Source organism: Topomyia yanbarensis, chromosome 1 (genome assembly GCF_030247195.1).
Source record: "Topomyia yanbarensis strain Yona2022 chromosome 1, ASM3024719v1, whole genome shotgun sequence".
NCBI classification, from domain to species: domain Eukaryota; kingdom Metazoa; phylum Arthropoda; class Insecta; order Diptera; family Culicidae; genus Topomyia; species Topomyia yanbarensis.
Genome location: NC_080670.1, coordinates 152,272,687 through 152,295,167, shown reverse-complemented (window position 1 = coordinate 152,295,167; position 22,481 = coordinate 152,272,687). Strand labels below are relative to the sequence as shown.

At 40.5% G+C, this 22,481-nt stretch overlaps 1 protein-coding gene across 3 annotated transcripts in view; it reads right to left on the bottom strand.

The window, feature by feature from the left end:
- The window catches only part of LOC131677710 (uncharacterized), a 103,551-nt gene that overhangs the window by 6,671 nt on the left and 74,399 nt on the right, over nt 1-22,481 (bottom strand). For all 3 annotated transcript variants that reach the window (XM_058957700.1, XM_058957718.1, XM_058957708.1), the window contains exons 5-8: nt 6,817-6,971; nt 6,603-6,750; nt 6,360-6,539; nt 6,148-6,294 (exon numbers count right to left, since the gene is read on the bottom strand). In XM_058957700.1, the coding sequence (XP_058813683.1) occupies nt 6,148-6,294; nt 6,360-6,539; nt 6,603-6,750; nt 6,817-6,971 (630 nt within the window). The remainder of the gene's footprint in view (nt 1-6,147; nt 6,295-6,359; nt 6,540-6,602; nt 6,751-6,816; nt 6,972-22,481) is intronic.

The following is a 22,481-nucleotide window of genomic DNA, read 5'->3' as shown; positions in this document are numbered from 1 at the left end:
TTGTGAATCCGATTGCGGAAAGTTTGTATCATTTGATATGTGACCTGCAGTAGTACAATTACGTATCCGGAATTTTGGTTCTCCATACATAGGTATGTACAGGGAGCTAAAACTCAAGGATTGTTTCTACCTTTACATTTGCCGTTATACCACCTTTGACTTTTAGCTGAATTATGTGTTTAACAAAGGTAATTGTAACTACTACAAAATTGGCACGATTGGCAAATCATGACGAATGGCAACCGACCTGGGTTCGAGTCCCAATACACGCACATTATTTTTTTTACTGAAGGATTTTTTATTATTTCGGTATATTCAAATGGAGTTTGTTTTTCATATATTACAGTTAAGGAGCAATAGATCAATAAACGAATAAAGAAATAAAGTTTATTTAGTTTTTTATATCTACTGAGTTTTCAGCACGGGAAATACACGATTTACAGTTTTTCAATGTACAAGCTTACCAAATCACACGCGTCCTTGTTTATGTAAATTTATCTTTTAATTCGAAACGGTCTGTTTACTTGTGAAACATGAATATTCTTATATTGAACACAAGAGAAACTTTTTGTTCCAACGTTGCTATAAATTTTTGACACCAGCATTGTTACCATGATTTTTTTCTACCCATCGACTTGCAAACAGAGGTACAGTGATTATTCACGCTGGCGAGCTTAATTGATATAAATAAATAAACTATTGAATTCGAACAGAGACTTCCGCTTACCAAAAAAATCACAATGGAAAGATAATCATTTGGCAGGGAGTGGTAAATAAATTGAGGAGATTGCCACCTTAGTATTATAAATGGCTTCAATTCATCATTCAGTTACCACCACTTTCATATAACACCCATTTTCACTTATTTAAATGTTTTGTGACAACCATAAGTCCTCACCTTGGAAACAAAAACGACTACAATCATCATTTTTGAGATATTAAGTAAATTATCTAATTTAAAATTCTCTAATGTTCTAAAAATTATTAAATAAAAAAATTCTATTCTATTCTATTCTATTCTAACCCTTACACAGCCAGTATTGAAAAGCATCCTGGAAAACACTGCACTTATTCTGTGGTGTTTTTCTTGTCAATATTAATATTTGAAGCATATTTTCATATGTCGCAAATATTAAAACGGCCAGGCCTACTGTGCAGAGTTGGATTTGAAGATGTTTCAAAAATAGACGGCAATAAAATTATTCATTTAATGAATAATTTAATTAACGAATTGTTTTGAATCTTAAAGGAGGAAGAAACGAGGACAACCGTACCGACCATTTCAATTTGAAGGGGATATGTATAATGAATCGTTGGGAGTAACTTTGCTAAGAAGGTTAATGTCACTCCTTTGATCCTTTGGGATGGAACAGAGGTATTTACACCTTGCCGTGACTAATAAGCCTAGGTTATAGCGCCTTTACTCGCTCTGGATAATACTAAACATTTCCTATACTGCCTATGATCGCAAATCAGTCCCATAAAGATAAGAAATGCAATGGAAAATGGGACAAATATGCAATCATGAGTAGTCTACTAATGAAACAAAAAATTACCACCCATTAGAAGAAATAATGTGAAAGAAAATGCCCAATTGCTTCACTACAGCTCAATTCTTTGCAATGTGGGACCCTGAATCCTGATCCTAATTTTTCGGGCCCTTTTATATATCGAGATAAAAAGTATTATCAAAAGAAGAGTGATCATTTGATGGCGGATGTCATATTATATAGCTATGTGAAATCTTACAGAAAAAACTCAATATACGGAAGGTATTATAATGACCTTGTAGTGTAGCACTAGGTAAAACGAAAGTGATATAAGAAAATTAGAACATCTCGTATTCATCCATCACTGCACCGTTTCCGGTACTGAGAAAATGAATTTGACATGGGCGTTTTATCATGAAAATTAATACAGGAATATCCAGATACTCATCTGATTTCTGCTCCAGTTTCTTGTCCGATGATATGAACATCATCAGAGATTCATTCCCAGTCCAGTGTTTTAGTTTAAAACACTAAATAGCAAAACACTCATGCACTGCACAAATACGCTTATATAAAAATTATTAAATAAAATAAAAAAATTATCGTAGGTTGGGATTCGAACCCAAGCCAACTAGGTTCACTCAAATCTATAGAAAACTACTTTGTACAGACTGTATTCAGCAGCCTAGACTTGCCGGTACATCGGTTAAATCTGAAGCATTCGATGTATGCAAGATTGGTGCAGACAGTAAGGTAAGTGCTTAGTATTCAACAGGTTTCTGGTTCGGATCCAGGTACGTGATATGATATCCAGCAAGATAATGCAATTTTTCTCTAACTGTAACGTAACACTAATAAAAGAATATGGCTTCCAAAGAGATTGATGGCGTGTGTAACTTGAAATAAATGTCTTTTTTTTAAATTTTTCTATGATAATTCTCTCAGCTGAATAGCGGTAACGAAAAGGTTTATTGATAAAGCTGAACTGTGGTTTTCTTCAGGCTGTATACGAGCTGAAGAATTATTTTTTTATGTGTCTTAATCAGATAAGCTGAATAAATTCTCCAAATCCAGATGCTTAAGGGTGGAATAAACGATATATGATTACACATATATTTCCAATGTTCAGCTAGAGCTGAATAAAGCAATCGTTAAAACGTTTATAAAACCACGAAATGTTTGTTGGGCACTCAACGGATAAAGATCCGCCGAATAAAAATGGCTATATGAAGGAGCCCCAACCGAAAAAAATAAAGGGCATGATTCTGGAATGCCAGAAAAAGTGTCCAACTTACAACGAAATAGCTAAGCCGTTCTACATCCATCATTGCCTGCGTTCACCCTCAGCCTCGAACTCGTGATGTGCACTGATCAATAGCGTTAATCTTCCGGCAGTCGCGCTAGTGCACTGAACGCACGCTGCTCTAAAAATCTAGCGAAATCGTCTTAAGACTCCAGCGGCTGCTCGTTCAGTGAGCTATATGTGCGACTTGCGGAGGGTTAAGGAAGTTTACGAAGTGCACCTTCAAACACGGTTATCTTGAAATCGCTTTGCAGACAGCGATACAGCTAGATGGCTACAGGACACCACAGAAAGTGGACCAACCGAGTCATCCCAAATTTGTTGGCTTGGGTGCATAGGAGGCATGGAGGGGTAAACTCCCTTTTGACGCAGTTTTTGTCCGGCACGGATGCTGCTGGAAGTACCTGCATCGGTTTGGACACGTTTCGTCACCATTTTGCCTAGAGTGTGTGAATGTTCAAGAGGCTCTGGAACATGTGGTCTTGGAATGTTCTAAGTTCGAAGGATGGTGTGACAGTTGATAATATCATCGAAGCGATGTGCAACGACGAGCATATATGGGATGCGATCGACAGAGTTATTACGAGTTGCAGAGAAAATGGCGAAGGGATCAACAAAGTAGCGCCACCGGCTAGGAAGCCACCGTGAAACCACAAATCAGGTCTGTGGAGAAAATCCATCGTCAGGGAACTCTCCGCCGGTGTAGATTAGGTCCACCGGCGGAGATCAATTGAATAGTACTAGACGTAGCACCGTCGTGGCGCCAGTGAACCAGACGTCAGGCTTCACCGGAATCGCCGGAACTACGTTGACATCCTAGCAGCTACATCTGCCGCTGAGGATTAGGGCGAGTAGATCGCGTCGTTGGGGCGCCAGTGAACCGGAAGTTATGCTCAACCCGGTATCGCTTGATAGACCTCAGCACTCACTGACAGGCCCGTTGACTAGGCTAGGATCACCGCCGGGGCTAGACTGAGTAGATCAGGACTAAACAGGAAGTTAAATGATTCACGGAAACGAGCATACGTATAAGGACAAATCTACCGCCGGGAAACTTACAGTATGGTACATTCACCGCCGTGGACTCTCCGACTGTATCATTACAAAAATGGAAGCTAATTGGCTAACGAAACAGACAGTGGTACCGAGAGAAATCCGGCCGCCAGGGGTCTTTCAGTCGACGTAGGGTGAGTCCGCCGGGGACTGTCCGAGTAGATCGAAATAAGGGTAGATGCTGAATGACTCGCTGAAACAGGAGACGGAAAGCAAGAGAAGAGTCGAGAGTTAAATGGCTCAAAGGTCGAGCCATTTCATGGCATGCATCAAGTGAAGCTCCGGAATAGCTGCGAAATGCTCGTGAGCGAAAGAAAAAGGTGCGCCGAAAGCACAACGAGCCCACGACGAACTAATGCCTTGATGTGGTTCTGCGGGGAAAAGGGGGAAAGTGAGTCGTGAGTCCTACACAGGGTCAATACACTACAGGCCAAGACTCTTGAAGCTCAGCAAACCGTACTATAATGAAAGAAAACCATAGCTGTGATTAAGCCCTGGGAAGGCGCTACGTTGGAGGTTGTTGAAGCTACTCAGAATCCAAAACAGAAGAATGACCTTGGATATTTTCCCGCCGGCATCGATAGTTCAGGTAAATCAACTCTCGGCTTGGTGCAGAATCAGAATGACAACTGACACAGAACACAGGAGGATCGAAGCAGCACTGCTCTCAAAACCGTAGATCTCCTTGTGGTGGTAGATGAGGCTTCATTAGAACTGATGCCCTCCCAGTACAGAAAGCTAAACTACATTTTTGAGAAGGTCATAAAGCAGTCTTCAACGAACGCGGTAGTTCTAGGTATGTATAATCTGACAAGAATCCCGTGCCTGACCCAATGCGGACACAACGAATCTCTGCTCAAAGAAAGCCTTCAGCTAAGGCAACGAATAAGTTTATCAAGGGCATCCGGAACTCCTCATCGGTAAAACGGCACCAACGAAGCAAAACGAGGCAAGAGCCTTACGATCTACTGATTCTAAGAGGGCGAATGGAATGTCGAGCAGCATACAGGCTGCGACCAGCCGTCCGCAAAAATGTAGGGGCCATAACACGTTGAAACGAGCAGTATTCGTCAAATACAAGTGAGCCTACAGTACGCAAAAGGTGCTACAAGTGTCGTTGCTCTAAGGTTCATGGAAGAGCTTATAGACATCGTTCCAATACAGGAGCCCTGGGCAAACAAACATAACATCTTTGGTTTAAATGCATTACCTCTTAAGTTAAAATATTGTGAAGACCAGCAAGCTCCTATGGTTCCTATTTAAATTAACGGGGACATGGAATTCTCTCCATTTATAGGATTCATTCAATGAGACGTTATTGCAATAACGGTTGAAGTACCGATGTCTAGAGGCAAGCAGGAGATGGTGATCGCATTGACTATGGATACGGATACAGATTCCCCCTTACGAAATCGATGCCCTCGTAAAATACTGCAGAAGCTAAAACAATCGCTTCATCAAAGTAAGCGATGCTGCACGGACCTAAATATCTGAGATGAGTATCTTTCTTCAAATGTTGTCAATGTATGCAACAAGGGAAATGAACCTACATTTATAAACGTAGTTAGGTGCGAAGTAATTGACCTTTCGGTATGCAGTGCTCAAAGAACTGAAAAGATAATGGGTTGGCACTTTTCTGACGAATCTAGTTTGTTGGATCACAGACACATCAAAACTAAAGGCCCTAGTATAAAGGTACGCAAAGAGTGTGCAGAAAGTGAAGCCGACAAAAGTCTACCTATCGAGCAAAATTAGAATCCAACTTTGCTGCAGAGGTATCAGAGATGTATTCCAATTGTGCTCGATAGGTAGGCTTTTTTTGACTTCACTCTTTGCGCAACTGTTCTCTATAGACTGTGATCAAAACCATTGTATTTCCTTCATCCGATATCAGTTGGTGCGCTGGTACCACAAATGCCGCGATAGGAATCGATATTTTCAATACAATAAAGAAATCAGAAAACGTACTGGAATCCATAAAATTTGCATTATAGTTTCGGCAAAGTGGCCTTCGGTAAAATACCCTATTCGGTCACCCTAAACTTTCGGTCTAATGGTGTTCAAAGATATGACCTGTCAATACAAGCTTCAAGCAATTATACCTACCAATTACCGTTGCCTGCATGTCAAAATGTTATAACGAGCAGAATAAGAAAATTGCTTTCAAATTGCTGTGAGAATTAGTTTGAAATACGTCTCACAAAGTCGGCAAATGATAAAGTACTTAAAATATTTGAAAAGTGACTTGAGATTTCCGAACAACATTACTAAAGTACACCAAACCTTTTAACAACAACTCACCACTTGCGGCTTGAAAGGTGGTTCCAGTCCTCTTCTTTCCAGCTTTTGCCAGTCGATGCTTTGGAAGAACGAATGATACTTTACATCGCTATCCTCTTCCAACGTATTGAGGCAACCTAACCGTATCGTAGCATCTTTCTCAAGGAGCTTGAATCGGAATTCAACATATAAAATTAGCGGTTTCAACGGGTACTTGATCTTTCTATACTTACCGACTTCAATAGTTTGAGTGCTTCCTTGGATAGATAGTGCGGGAACCATGGAATTTCGTTACAGATTGACCAGAACAGTTCGTCCTCGTCGCAGCCACTAAAGGGTGACTGTCCAACCAACATCTCATATACCAGCACACCGAACGACCACCAATCGACGGCTTGATTGTACTTTTGACCCTAAAATTATTCGATGGTGTTGTTCTAAGTTCTTGCCAATATTTCCACACAACTACTACTCACTTTAATGATTTCAGGCGCCATATAATCCGGTGTGCCACAAAAACTGTCAGCCAACCGGTCCAAATAGATCTCTAGCTTGCACATGCCAAAGTCCGCTATTCGCACGTGACCATCGTAGTCCAGCAGGACATTATCCAGCTTCAAATCCCTGGAGGAAAAAAAATACCAAACAACATATCTATTAGCGATTCGCAAGTGACACGGCTTAGCTTACCGATATACAATGCCCTTCCGGTGGAGGAACTTTAGGCCGGATACTATCTCGGCAGCGTAGAACCGCGCCTGTGGCTCTGTGAAACGGCCGCTCTGCTGTATGTGGAACATTAAATCGCCCCCGTTCAGGTACTCCATGACGAAAAATAAATGACTCTGCGAAATGGGACGAAAAAATCATTGGATATAAGTAAACTGACCAAACGTAATCCGTTACAACGTGTCGTTGTTCAGGAAGGCAGAATATAGCATTACAGTCTATTTTTAACCACCAAAGACATCGATCTCGATAGTGTGCTTCCTGTTCCTTCCCGAGCCAGTGCAAAGCAAACGAAAAAAAACATTATATTTTTCTTGCGTGCATTGTTGGAAGAACAAAGGCGACAACTACTTTTATTATTGGCAGCCGTTATCTATGAGTATGACTGAGTATTAGCACCAATACGATTGCTATTGACTTTCGGTCATTTCGCATAAGATCGAACATTCGTGATGTGGAACATTTGCTGCAGGTGAAAATGGAGCTTGGGCTTATGAAAGTCGCCTTCAAACAGTTTTACCCTGTCAAGCATTTGGTGCTGATAACGTTCAACAAATTGGCTCAGCCCAAAAGATTCATTTCGCATAACTTTTTAAAACATGCACTTACAAGTGATCATTAAAAGATGTCGTACTTCGGAAAAGTGGAATCCATTACGGGGACACATGGAGGAACTACTTTCTAAGTATTTCAAATGGTGGGTTTGTGGTGAGAATGTGGGTGAACCAACCCATTTCCTCTTACCTCATATTGCTCGAGCCGTCTGGCAAGGGGGCACATCTTTCTGACAAAAAAGTGTCGAATTTTGGGAACTTATTTCTTAACACGATTCGTATTTAGAGATATACGAATAGTTAGACTAATCATCATCCTTGAACCCGTGAGTCCATGGAGTTGAAAATTTTAAGTAATTATTTTCAGAACAAACAAAATCAGCTGTCTTGCTTCTATACTGTGTTGGAGGACAACGAAAGGCAAGGTCGTTCTTATTTGTCGCATTTAGCGTGAATGTATTTACTAACAGACTTCAACGAAAGCGGTCTTTTACTGCACTGAAACAATTTATTGATAGTATCCGGGGAAAAATTTAACCAAAAAAGTATCAAACCTCCCATCTACGCAGTTATAAGAAACTAGAGAATGCTAAAGATAGCCTGTGCTTGGAATGTCTACAACCGGTCACTTTACAATCATCCCTTTTCGGCTTGGCTGTTCACCGACCAAAAACAGCCTGTTCAGCGCTTGCCGATCCTGTTCTTTTTCGGGAACTTAACCCAATCTAAACTCGATCGTATGCAATTTCGTTACGGATGAAAACCAAAACACAGCCAAACAAACTTCGATCATATGATCGATCGATGCTTTTTCGTGCAACGCCTCAACCTCTGCGCTAAAACGAAACACGATAATGATCGACTGAACTGGTTCCTATAATTAAAGTAGGTTCAGTTCAAGCGTCGTTGTCAGTTACGACGGGAGTTAGCATGTAGGATTTTCTCGTTTTTTGTGAATTTCCAATATGTTGTAATTGATTTCTAAGCATAGTTCATAATAATCAGTGACAGATTCATCGTATATTGAGGGGTCCTTATCGTGTAGATAAGCCAAATAATGACGATGTGTTGGATTTTCGGGTCACGAAGTCGCGCTTTCAACAAATCTTTTACACAGGGCTTCCGTTTGGTTGTGTTCAATATTACCTGTAGATAGTACAGTTCCTAGTAGGTACGTGTATAGATTTTCGATAGTTGTGGGAGTTGTATCTGTTAAAAATTTATGTTTTATCCACTTCTTTTTAAATCTATGCAAAACTGTGACATTAAATGACTTGCAACTTCTAGTAAGTGTCATTAACTTCATATAAATTTGCATGGGAATTTTAGTCTGAGACGCCGCTGCCAATCTTTTAGTTGGCATGCAATTCATCATTTGAATTATGCGAATTGTGCAAACCATGTCCCAATTCAGACTCAAAACAATAACTAAACCAATTGAACATATTAAACAGTTATTTATTTCCTATTTGCATTGAGTTTACGGCCATTGGCAACGTACCAGTCGGCTTTCCCAGGAATGTCCTCCTGACAAATCTCGGTCATCACCCTCTGAGCAACTTAAATACGCAAAAGAACAAGTGAATGATTGCTATGCGTTTACGAAACCGAAGTGTGTCTGAATGAGCAGGTAGGGTCGATGTTCCTATAGTCGCTTGCTAAATAAATTGTCGATAAGATCTACGAGTACAGGCCGTTCAACTACGTCTGATTCAGTAGGATTCATAACATTCATGTACTTTGAATACAATGGATTACGGCAGCCACGTGAAAACCCCATATACCGACTTCAGTAAATAATTCGATCGTACTGACATATCACTACTTTTGTTCAATCTGCAGAAAATCGGCATAGAATCAAGATTTCTGGAATGGCCAATATCTTATTTAACTAAATGTGAAAAAAAAGTATTTCAAAAATATACTTTCTTAACCATATTGTCTTCGAATTCATAATTTTCGTACAGACTGAAATACTATACTAACTTAAACCTATTTTCAATTTGAACATTTCTCTACTTAAATTAAAGTCAAAATGATAAAAAACGCTATTGAAGAGCTGACAGCAAACATCTACCGGGTTATTCTGGCCGTACTGCGTGCGATGAGTAGAGCGCCGAAAGGAGTCCATTCTCCGCAGAGACCTACCAGGAACGTTGAAGTCCAGCTTAGCGAGAAGCAGAGGGCAGTCAAAGTACGGTGTGATACGGGGCCCAAACGATAACTCCATACTCTAGAATGCTGCGTACCAGACTGATGTACAGTGCCTTCAGGCAGTAGACGTCGTTGAAATCTTGGGTGTTTCGTTTGATGAGTCCTAGTACTGCATAGGCTTTAGCAGTTACTGCATTGAAGTGTTCGATGAAACGTAGCTTACGGTCAAGTATAACACCAAGGTCCTTGATTGATGAAACTCGTTCTACTGGGGCAGCGCTCACTGCATACTCAAACGTAATTGGCGAGAGTATTCGTGTGAATGTGATTATGTTACATTTCTGAATGTTTATAGTCATTCCGTTTCTATCACACCAACTCATGATCCTATCTATGTCCATCTGAAGTGCACAACAATCTACCAGAGTTGTTATGATGCGATAAATTTTCAAATCATCTGCGTACATCACATTACACGATGTCAATTAGCTGCAAATGTCATTCACAAAGAGCACGAAGAGAAGAGGTCCAAGGTGACTCCCTTGAGGTACACCCGATGTGATGTCGAATGGGTCTGAAAGTATAGTTCCAAGTCGCACAGATGCACTGCAGTTTGTAAGGTACGACAAGATCCAATTCGTCAGCCAGTCCGGAAATCCGATTCGCCTCAACTTTTCAACAGCTAGCCGATGAGGAAGGCGATCGAAGGCTTTGGAGAAATCTACATACACTGCATCAATTTGTTGTCGTTTATCTAATTAATCAATCAGCGTTGACACATAGCTCATTAGGTTCGTCGTTGTTGAGCGCTTTCTAACAAACCCATTTTATGTCTCCTCCGGCGTCCCGCAGGGTTGGCACTTCTTTTCATCTTGTACATTGCTGACACTTCTTTTATATTTTTCATACGTGCTTCTTGTATATGCCTTTATGTATATGTATAAGTAGTACAAACGCCGTTGCAGTATTGCAGAATGTAATCAATCTTTTTCACACGTAGTTTCTCAAAAGTCTACTACAACTCAACATAAATAATTGTAATTCAGTGGCGTTCAACTGAAAATCTGATTCCCAATCAATCGACATACATTTAAGTAAACAACTTGTAGCACATTTTAAAATTATACGAGACTTAAGCGCAAGCCCACATTTGCGGAGTAATACAATACAATAATAAAGAAAGGTAAGAGTATGCTGGGCTTTAATTACCGGATCAGCTATAAATTTGAAGACCTTTACATAAATATATGCAATACATACATCAGATCAGTTTTAGAATATTGCAGCATAGTATGGAGTCCATACACTAGCCTGCATGAAGAACGTATTGAATCAGCTTAAAAACTATTTCTCTTATATGACTTCGAAGCTCAATTGGACCGCATTTCCCCTTCCATCATATGACGCACGCTGTATGCACATCAACATGCAAACACTTAACCCTTGTCCAACTCTTTTCTAGTGCATCTAGCTTTCTAAAACTATTTTTTCTTGATAATTCTAGAGTCAAGAAAAACGAAAACAAAATTTCATATTATTGGTCAAATTTTACCTTTCAATGCTCAATTCAATTCTCCTAGAATGTTTACAATAGTCCATTTGTGTGAAAAACGTAGTCGATTTCTAAATTGATAGGTTTTATTAGTTTTAAATAACATTGCAAACACCGAAGTCCCTGGCAACACTGCTCCATTGGAATCCAACCAGATTAACTGCAATAACTTCAGCTCCAGACAGTGGCGTAGTAGCGGACATGTAGCGTAGTGGCATAAAAGAATGAGCCAGATCCTGAAGAGCTACTTCCAGAGTAGAGCACTGCTGTACCAGACGAACAAACGGGCAATAGGCAATGCGAGTCACAGCGGGCGTTCCTCAGGGCTCCATTCTCTGTCCAACACTTTGGAATGAGATGTACGATGGGGTCTTAACACTGCGGCTTCCCAGGAAAGTGAAAATCGTTGGTTTCGTGGACGATGTGTCACTAACGGTGAGACACTTGAAGAAAGGGAGGTGTCAGTGACGGAGACAATGAAACCGCGAAAAGCTGAACAGGACGCTTCGACTGCTGGTCGTACGAGTTGCGATTGTGTACCGGAGTGCTACAAACAATGGAAAGCCAGAAACGCAAGGAAGATGATGAGAATTGATTCGATGGTGACGTGGCAGCAGGAATGTGACAATACGGAGAAAGGAAAGTGGACCTACCGGCTCATCCAAACCTGTCGGCGTGGGTCAATAGAAAGCACGGAGAGATGACCTTCCACCTGAAACAGCTCCTACCGAGCCACGGCTGCTTAAGGAGTATCTTCATCGGTGTGGGTACGCAACGTCAACACTGTGCTTGGAGTTTGAGATCGTCGAGAAGACACCGGAGCGTCTTTGAATGTCCGAGGTTTGAAGTCTTTGAATGTCCGAGGAGAGTCTTTGAATGTCCGAGGTTTGAAGTGACGTGCAGGGAGCTACTTAAAACGGGAGGACACGACATCAACCCGGATAATGTAGCCTACAGAATGACAAGCGACGTAAAGAAGTGGAACACAGTAAACAGAGATATGATGTAGATCAGTGATTATCAACCTGGGGTCCGCGGACCCCTAGGGGGCCGCGAAGTCATTGCTGGGAGTCCGCGAAGAAAAATATATTTTCCGAGTGCATATTGAAATTTCAAGTCATGTTTCCTAACAAATTGAAAATAACATATTGATAGCATACAAAATTGATGTTTATCTATGGGGGTCCGCAGCAACCCAGTGTGATATCTAAGGATTCCGTGGTACGAAATAGGTTGAGAACCGCTGATGTAGATCATGACCGTCTTACAACGGAATGGACATCGAACAACGGTTTCGGGAGAGCAATCACCTCCGCAGGAATAAGCTAGATTCACCGTCGAGGACTAGTCGAGTAGACTGCAACAGAGCAGCGAGTATGAGTCGTCGAAAAGCCAGCGAACCGGACATCACGCTCCATGCGGATTAGTCAGACCGACCACGGCACCCCACCGGTTGTTCCGATAGAAAAATAGCGAAAACCAAAGAAGAATCGATATTGGGAGAACTTTTTTCGCCAGGGAACTCTCCGTAAGCGTAAGCTAGATTCACCGCTGGGGACTAGACTGAGTAGACAGCGACGAGACACCACGCGACTAGTCTTCGGCGCACCAGTGCACCGGACACCCTGCTTCACCAGAATCGCCGAACTGACCTCGGCACCTAGCTGATTAGCTCGATCTCGGGAGAACTTCTCTCGCCGTGGAATTCTCTGTCGAAGTAGGTCAGGTCCATCGTCGGGGACTAGACCGAGTTGTTCGCGAACAAGTTGAGGAGCTGAATGGATCATCAAGGAAGTAGTGCTAAATGGCCCAAGAAGAGAACTAAAGGGCTTAAAGGAGTTGCGGTGCTAAATGGCACCGGTCACGGAACCAAAGGGCTCAAGAAGTTGTAGTACTGAAGAATCGGTATCGGGAGAACTTCTTTCGTCTGGGACCTCTCCGTCAGCGTACAGTCAGATTCACCGCCGGGAACGAGACCGCGTAGATCGCGACGATACACAACCAGCCGCGCCGGGGCTCCAGCAAACCGGATGCCCTACTCTGCCGGAATTGCTGAACTGACCGCAGCACCTGGCTGGTTGGCTCGCCTTCGAACTAATCTCGCCGGGGAACTTTTCGTCGAAGTAGGCTAGATCTATCGTCGGGGACTAGACCGAGTAGTTCGCGAACCAGTCGGAAGCTCAACGAAGAAGTGGTACTGAATTGCACAAGGGAACTGAAGGGCTTAGTAAATTAGACAGTCTGATGTGTGCCGCCCAGATTGTCCTCGTAGGGGAAGAACATTAATTCTATACCAACAGCTAGCTTTCCTACCTTGACTACCCAAACCCGTTCCCTGAGTTGTTGGTTTTGAACATTTTTTTCCTGCTCAGAATGTTTTTGAACATTTTTTCATATATATACAAAAAAATTTCATATCCCCCCCCGAAAATTTTTCTTACTACGCCACTGGCTCCAGAGCTAAAACTCATAACTGTTAGCGCTCAAATGAAAGGCAATAAATGCATTTATTAGCCTTACTTATTTTTGTGAGTAAATCTTGCCTAAACCAAAAGTTATATCTGTTTGAAAATGTTGTTGTTTATAAACAATATGGGCATGAACATGTTAAAGAACGCCGCGAATTTTCAATTATTTATCTTATTAACGATATTATTTCACAACGCTTATAATCTGTAGCATTACTTTTCTAAACCGAGTCGTACTTAAACAACTTATAAATTATTTTTAGGAACAACTTATAGATCTAATTATGCGAAAAACAGTCCGGTTAGACGAGTGATGCACCATTGAAACCAAAATTACGGAAAAAAATTACCTCCACATGCCCAGAAATAAATTTCGTTATTTGTCGGGATGTTGGTATTTTGTCTGAAACATTGAGTTTGTGGCACTAAAAACTGTATTCTAACAGCACTGCGCACTTGCTATTCTTCTATTAAATTCTTCTCATAGACTGGTTAGTTCGACTGGTCTGTCTATGAAAGTACCATCTCTATCACTTGAAATACATGTGTTTTGACAGCTCGCAGTTTTCAGTAGCAGTTTGATCACTCGTGCTTTGAAAGTGCAGAGTCTAGGTTGGTGGGAAGTGCGCAATATGCCACCGGACCCATCGAACGCGAGAATCAATAGATGGAAAAATATTATGCTTTGCAGGATAATCGCTCGATATGCGATTATATGAAAGCTCAATCCAGATAGGCGCGAGACAGCCTATCTGGATTGATATAGGCAGCTTTTTCTTTGAAGCTTTTGAAAGCAGTTGTAGATCCTCTACATTCAATAGAGACTGATTATCACTCCTATAGTTCGCTTATGTTCGACTGTCTCATTGTCTAGTGGCTCCACTGAAATCGGCTTGCGGAGCAACTGCGGCTATATTTGATGCGCCTTTCAGACGCCCGCAATGTGAGATTTTATTATAAGCGCGTGTTTACCGTGCAGAAAATTTCGGGAGTTTATCGGTGTAATTTGTTTTTACATCATATGCATTTTAAGATTACTGCTTTATAGTAGCATAATCTTCTCCAGCTGCGGTAGAAACATTATTCCCATTACACGTAGGCAGATGATCCGATTTCCAGCATTTTCGCCAGGGAAATATATTTTTGTTTCCTTATTCCTGTAAACTGCATCTCTCAATGAACTGATTAAACTACGCAATGATCGTTATCTCATGTGGGTATTATAAAACAGTCATTAGAATGCTGAAATTTATACAAAATTACTGATATTGAAAAAGTTTTTATTGACAGCAAAAATTTATTGTTGTTGCAATAAAAAATATTTTCAGACCATTAAGTTTGTTGTTTGAAGTAAGAAACATTAAATGATAGTATTCAATAACACATATTTTTGATTTAAATATGCTTAATTTTTCTGCGTGTAGTTCCTACCGGAAAGATAATAAATACAAAAGATTTTTTCTCCTAATTGAAAAATGTTGCCACCTATACCATAATGCTTTATAATGTACTGAGAACTGTCATTACGCGCGATAAAATTCACAGTGTACTATAGTAACCTTTTGTGCCATGGTGGCGCTAGTGTTGTGTTTTTTAAGAAATATAGAAGTTGATTGTATTGTTATTTTATAATATTTGTTATAACCCACTATTGCAACTATTCCTACTCCACTATTGGATCACACACCCTACTTTTTGCTAATGTATTCTTCTAAGACTGTTATTTCATGCAAACCTCATGTGTGCTGCGGATGGGTTAGGTGCGACGAGCGGTGTTGCTGACAGCATTTGTAAAATTAGACTTGCTTTGATCTACGCGTAGACATAGCTGTTATTTTAGACATGGGATGGGGCATATCAGGGAAATGCGAAAATACTGTCGGTATACCAGGATTTTTTGCGTTCGAAAACAGAGGAATAAAAATCGAAAATTGCACAGGAATAAAACATCCCCGGCAGCATTCATACAAGACAAACTTCAATTACTGATTAAAATTTTGTTATTTCGTCGATCTTTTGTAATTTCTTTTTGTTTTGTAATTTCCAATATAAGATCGTGATAAGATTTATCATTTTGAGGCGCAGATAAAAAATATGCAGAAAATATATTGAATTTCTGCTATCTACAGAAACAGTTGTCAAGGATACATATTTATTATCTTGTATCTGGTATATTTTTTTAGTAAACCAATTTTTGCATAACAACACAGAACCTAATTAGGTTCTTTACTGACTCGGTTAACCTCACTTTTATTGACAGTTCGCTTGTACTGTTTACATGGACTTAGAAAAATTTGTGGACGACTAGATTCGGTCGAAGCAAATCGCAAAGAAATTTTCTAAGTCAATGTAAACAGTACAAGCGAACTGTCAAAAATGAACACTCAGTTCATTTGTGACGTCACCGTAAAGTATTCAATACTACGTTCACACTACGAGTTAAAACGTTTTTTAACGCTATATTGATGACATTTTTCTTGTTGCTAATTATTATAACGTGTTTTAACTCTGTAGTGTGAACATAGTATAACTTAGATACAGTTGTATTTTTATGCTTCTAATTTATTTCACCAATAACTAACATCTACAATGGGCATGGGCGCTAAATGCAAACTAGCACCAAATTGGCACCAATTAGACGCTAAATACACGAGCTTCTGTCCTTATTTCCCGAAACATCACTTGGGGTTTCTCCCCGCTGAAGTGCTCACAGTTGCCCTAAGACGAAACAATCATTACATTTGATGTATGTGAGTTCATTATCATTTCAAGTTTGCGCTTTTGTCACCATATATCTCCGACAAATTTCAAGTCTCTCCTGAGTGCTCTATCTACAAGCATGTCGCAGACCAATGAAAACCATTTTATTGTCGCGATTTATGCATTTCACTTCTATATATGTCCTGATTGTATCCTAGAGAATAATTTAATAAAAGATTTTTGGCAAGAGAAAGAGAAAATTTCTTGCAGAAATGTTGAGTCACATCCCAGTTAAGCTCAGCCGGAAATGAATTGGAATTCTGGCTGGTTCTAGCTCGTATTCCGGCTTTGGTTTGTTAGAATCGGTTGTGTCACTGGAGCCGGAATACGAACTGGAACCAGCCAGAGTTCCAGTTCATTTCCGGCTGAACCCTTCCTGGGATGGGACATTTTGTGTCTCAGGAAGCGCTGCAAGCTCGTTGTGTGACCTCAATTCGGCTTTGTGACAGCGCTTCCTCGAGCATATTTCGTCGCTGTTGTGCTATCTTATGACAAGCGCCATTTTGCACATTTCGAGAAAAACGATTTTTAAAGTTTGAGATTGAATACCTTGAATCTTATAAATGGAATAAACAATTCAAAGAAGACAATTGATGCTTTTATCTATTCTGTATTAATATCTCAAATATTTCGAAGATCGGTTGACTATGTTGTGAGTTTTTACTATGAATGTAAACCAAAGTCGCACTCACACATGTCATAGGTGTGTACTGATGACAAAATTTGTATGGCGTGTCATATTCGTGCATGGAAAATTTTCCATAGAAAAAAATCATCAATTATTAACTTTTATTCGTATCTTTGGCTTCATTTGGTCTATAAACAAACGGTGAGATGCATTTTGAAGGAAATGAGTCAGGGAATCTAGAAAAAATAGATAATTTTGGTTACAGTGTTGCCAAATATGCTATATTTCCAGTTTAAAACTAAAATTGCATTTTTCTCACAATTCGAGCATTTTTGTTTTGAAAATGATTATGCCATTGTGTTTCTCAGATAGTTTTACATATAAAACATCTTATACATTAAGATAATTTTAGCCAATCCTCAGACACAGTCATTTGAAGCAAAAAATTAAATATTTCTCAGCACGTTTCTCCTCTATATCACAGTAACCAAGCAGAATGTCAAAATTCTGTAAACGCCACTTTGTAGAGATTTTTTAGACAAGTAATGAGGCATATCTAACTCAATTTACCCCAAAATGGCGTTTGTCATAAGATAGCACAACAGTGACGATTTGCCAGTTCCTTAACCTTCTAGCTCTCGTGTCGTTGTAGAAGCTCCAGCGAAATCTACTCCAGGCAAGTCTCGGAGGGTTCAGGGAAACTGTTTTTGACTTTTGCAAAGAATCTCCAGTGATGAAATGTTCGTCCTTCACTCCAATAACTTCTAGGTTCAGTTTACCCTTTGAGGAGGTCATCACTCTTCCTAGGGTAATAGAGCAATATGATTTGTTGTGGTCAGTGGAGTAGCTACCTATAGCTTTTCTGTGGAAGCTCACATAAAGCGTTTCTGAACGGAATGCTTCAGTTTCTTCTTGCGCTATTTGTATGCGGCATGCGTCGATCTCCCCAGTATGAACATTTTTGACAATCCTGCAGGAAGGACTATCCAAAAAAAAAAAATCCCTCCGCATTTGTCGGTTAAGGATCATTAAAAAATACATAACACTCTTAACTCTAGAACGTTGCACTTGCGTTTTCCACCCTAGAACGTTGCACTTGCATTTTCCACCCTAGAACGTTGCACTGGGGTATAAATGTATTCTACGCATTTGATCGCAATTTTCGCAGGTAAAAATGCAAACAAAAGAAATTCAATTCTTCGTTTTTTAATTGCGAAAACAGCTGTGTAAGTGAAAGTAAGTAATTTATTGAATCAATGATACATAAATTGGTTTGAACCAAAAAAAGTGAAAACTCGCGGCTTGGACTTTTTTTTACAAAAATTACTATAACTTTGCGAAATTGCTACCGATTTGAAAAAAAAAATCAAATGATTCTAAAAGTTGAAAGAATGGTTTTGAAACGGTATAAAATGGACCAGTAATACGTTGGTAACACGTAACGTTACTGTTACAGCAGTTATTGTGCGCAAATTATACTTGCGAGCCATTGCTTTGAAAAACTAGAAAAAATAAACAATAAAACAATAAAAATCAGAACGCCGGCGTCGGCGGTAAAACATGATGATGAGTTATGTTCAACCATAGAACATGCGGTAGCCTTGGGTGCAACGCCCAACTCCTACTTAGCAGAAGGCAAATAATTCTTCACATTTCCTTTCGATCATGTCTATATGAGCCTGCCTAGTCCTAGTTTTCCGTTTTAAGTGTAATGTATACGATAGCTTCTATTACTATTCTTTCGAATAGTTTAATTTTTAGTTCAGTGTACAATGTACACCATCCTTAACCCTGACGAAAGGTTATCGGTAAGAGGTAACACTAACACTAATACGCCGGCCAACTAGTCGGACCTTTTCAATAAACGTCTCGAAGGAGAAGCTGGTATTCTCGTTCAGACTTCTAACTGTGCCACACGTATTGTAATTAGTGCTAATTTTTACTATCCGAACCATCATCAACGCCTTTGGCATTCGCTGGTCCTGTTTTACGGATCTATAGTCCGCCTGGATTTCCACTACCGTCAACGGGTAAGAAAATAAACCCCTTTCTTTGAACATCATACTAAGTTTATAACTCATTCGCTCTAGAATACCTATCCGTCTTTCAATTTCATAGCTTTCGTTTCTCTTAGTCTCAAATTTGCCGAAAATAACCAACAAAATCGATACAAAGGCTATAAGCAAACTGGCTATACCACCTTTTCCTACTCTTGCTAGGAACTCTAAATTGAATTATGGTTAGGGTCCCAGGTCGGTAAATGATGAACGGCGTTGTATGGCGCCCATACCTGTACAGCATACTCCAAAGTGCTCCGGACCAGTGCGCAGTATAAAGATTTCAGTGCGTAGAAATCCACAAAATTGACTGTGTTCCGTTTTAGAAAACCCAATGTTTCAAAAACCTTCGCCGTTGTTGCAGTAATGTGGTCGGCGAAACGAAGTTTTCCGTGGAATAACACTCCCAGGTCACGGATAGAATCCACCCGCTCGATGACACAGGCTTGAAGAGTATATTCGCAACGCCTTATATTTGCCGAGCGTCCGAAAATTATCAACATACATTTATCAATGTTGATCTGCATACCGTTCAGCAAGCACCATTCCTCTATATTGGCTATATCGTCTTGGAGCACAGCAGAGTCGAGTACTGAAGCAATTTAATGAAAGATTTTCAGATCATCAGCATAGAGTAGTTCTTCAGAGTTGATGCGGGTGCATAGGTCGTTGATGAATAAGAGAAAGATCAGTGGCCCTAGGTGACTTCCTTGAGGCACACCGGTTGGCGTTACGAATGCGCTTTAGCGTGTAGTGCCAATTCTAACGAAGGCGGATCGTTGTGAGTGGTAAGAATGTAGCCATCTGGTAACCCACTCAGGAAAGCCTAGTCGCTCCAGCTTCAAAACAGCAATGTTGTGGGGCACCTTGTCGAATGATTTGCGAAATCAAAATATATAGCGTCCACTTGTTGACGCTTCTCTACAGCTGAAACTAGAAAGCTTGTGTACGTCATCAAGTTCGAAATGGCGGAGCGTTTTTTCATAAATCCGTGTTGTCGTTCGTCGATTATGTTGGAAGAAGCAGAGTACATCGCATTGTACACAAACTTTTCCGGAACTTTAGGAAGTTCAGCAGCGAGATTCCTCTGTAGTTTTCAACATTGTGCCTATCTCCAGCCTTATGAATAGGAACTATAGCAGCTTCTTTTCATGCAGTTGGGAAAATATTTTCCGAGATTGAACGCTGAAAAATAATACTTATTGGAGCAGAAAGTGCTCGGGCACAACGCTTTATAAACACATAGTGGCAAGTAATCCGGACAAGGCCCTTTCAAAGGATCAACGCTGGACAGAGCGCTCGCTCATTAGAATCATTTACGTTAGGAAGAGGAAGGTTGATATTATGCGTTGGCAATGTTACAAGGTACTATTGCGATGAATAGACAGGAGGGCTGGTAAATACATTTCGGAAGTGATCTGCAAAAAGGTTCACCGACTCGGCAACGGACTGTCAATTTTTGTCTTGAAGATAAACATTTTCTGGTACACCCCCGGAACGTTTTCTGCTGTTTATAAATGTCCAGAATGTCGAAGGAATATTTCGAAGGCTGCGCTGAACTTGGTTCAGATATTCACCGAATGCACTGTTCCGGGCTGTTTCATATTGCAGTTCAGTTTGACGAAGAATAGTTTTGTTGTCGTCGGTCATATAATGTAAATATCGCTTTCGTTGTTTCCGGAGCACACTGCGTAGGCGACCAAGCCCAGAGTTCCACAACGGAAATTTATATTCTGCTTTTCTGCTGACACGTTTTTAGGAACATTACGGCGAAGAATCTCATATATGGCATCAAAGAACGCCACAACTGCCTGATCTTAGTCATTTCCAACCAGCATCTAACGCCAATTGAGTGCACCAATGGCTATTGAGACTTCATCGAAGTTGCATCGAGTAAAGTCAAAGTTGAAGTCGTCGTTAATTGTATCAAAAGCTTCACCGTCATTAGAACGCATATCACATCTTAAAACGAAGGGTTTATGGTGAGGATCAAACTTCAGTATAGATGTGGGAGGCTCAATCAGTTCGAACACGTCCGTGTCATTAACGAAAGCTAAATCGAGGGTCCATACATTCACGTTGCTAAGAGAGCAGATTTGACACAAGCCACCAGCGACCAACGTTTCTGTGACGGCCATCTCTTGTTCCGTGGTTGCAATTTCCGGGAGGTAGCACTTATAATCGGAATCAAAAATCCACCGAAGATTTGGAAGATTATAATCACCTACAACAAGTACATTGTCGCGCCTATTACATTTGTCCAGAATGCTTTGGATTGCAGAGGAGTGAACATTGTACAAGTCAGGATCACTGTTCGGCCTTAGATAAATGCAACAAATGTATAATGAACGACCTGGCAGTGAAACGTGTACGACAACTTGCTCCAAACATCCGCGACGTAGATGACTGGTAGACGAGTTGCGATCGCATCGGTAGATTGCGTGGTTCGTCGTTAGCTCGGTGTTTAATATATCATCACGTAACCAGGTTTCGGTGAGAACGAAAATGTCGTAGTCGCAGGAAGTGAGCGCAAGCAAGAAAGCCTGCTTTTTGGTTCTTATTCCATGAACGTTCTGGTAGTAGACAAACAGGAAATCAGGTGTTGTGCGCAACGGCAAGCTATGAACCAAGAGGTTTTCAGAAAGCGAACTGGCATGTAAAGCAAAATACTTGCCTGAGAAGGGAGTTCGGAAGACCCCCTCACGACCTCCAAACGCAGGGCCGGGATGACTAAGCTGGTCGCTGGTTGGTAGCGCGACTGCGTCGGAGCGCTCGGGGGCTTCCGTAGTACTGTATAACGGGCGTCCCGGTGATGGCAGCGATGAACAAAGGACACCTTACCTTACCTTACCGTAATACCTGAAGTTTTGAGGTAAGCAGAGTAGCTGTTGCAGCCTTTATTGAATTTTGATTTTTATTTCCGTATTTCCATATATTTCACCATATAAACTTACAAACTTCTGTGAGTGAACTATAGGTAGGAAAAAGCTGATATTTGGCATATGATTTCTAGAACTAATTACCACTCCGAAAAAAGTTCAAAAAAGTTGCCGGTCAAATGTTCTATCCTTCAACTTCAATTTTCGGTCGCTCAAAAGTGAATGCAAGATTCTTTAAAACGGTAAATGAACGTCATAAATTCGATTAAACGAAAAAAACCTTGTTTTGTCTTGGCTTAAATGATTTGGGAAAATTCCCGATCAAAACCTAAAAATAAAATCCGGAAAGATGGGATTTTTCGCAGCGGTACATCATGACTGGGCGTGGCTAGTTGAACCCAACATATCATAATTTTACGGGATTGGTTTCAGAACGATTTTAATAATTACAACGCATTAATCTATAGAAAATGTTATAACATATTACATAAAGAAAAGAACTTCGACTCCTGCCATTCACACAAGTTTCTATGAAAATCTTGGCCCGTCATACTTTAAAGATAGGTTCATGCTA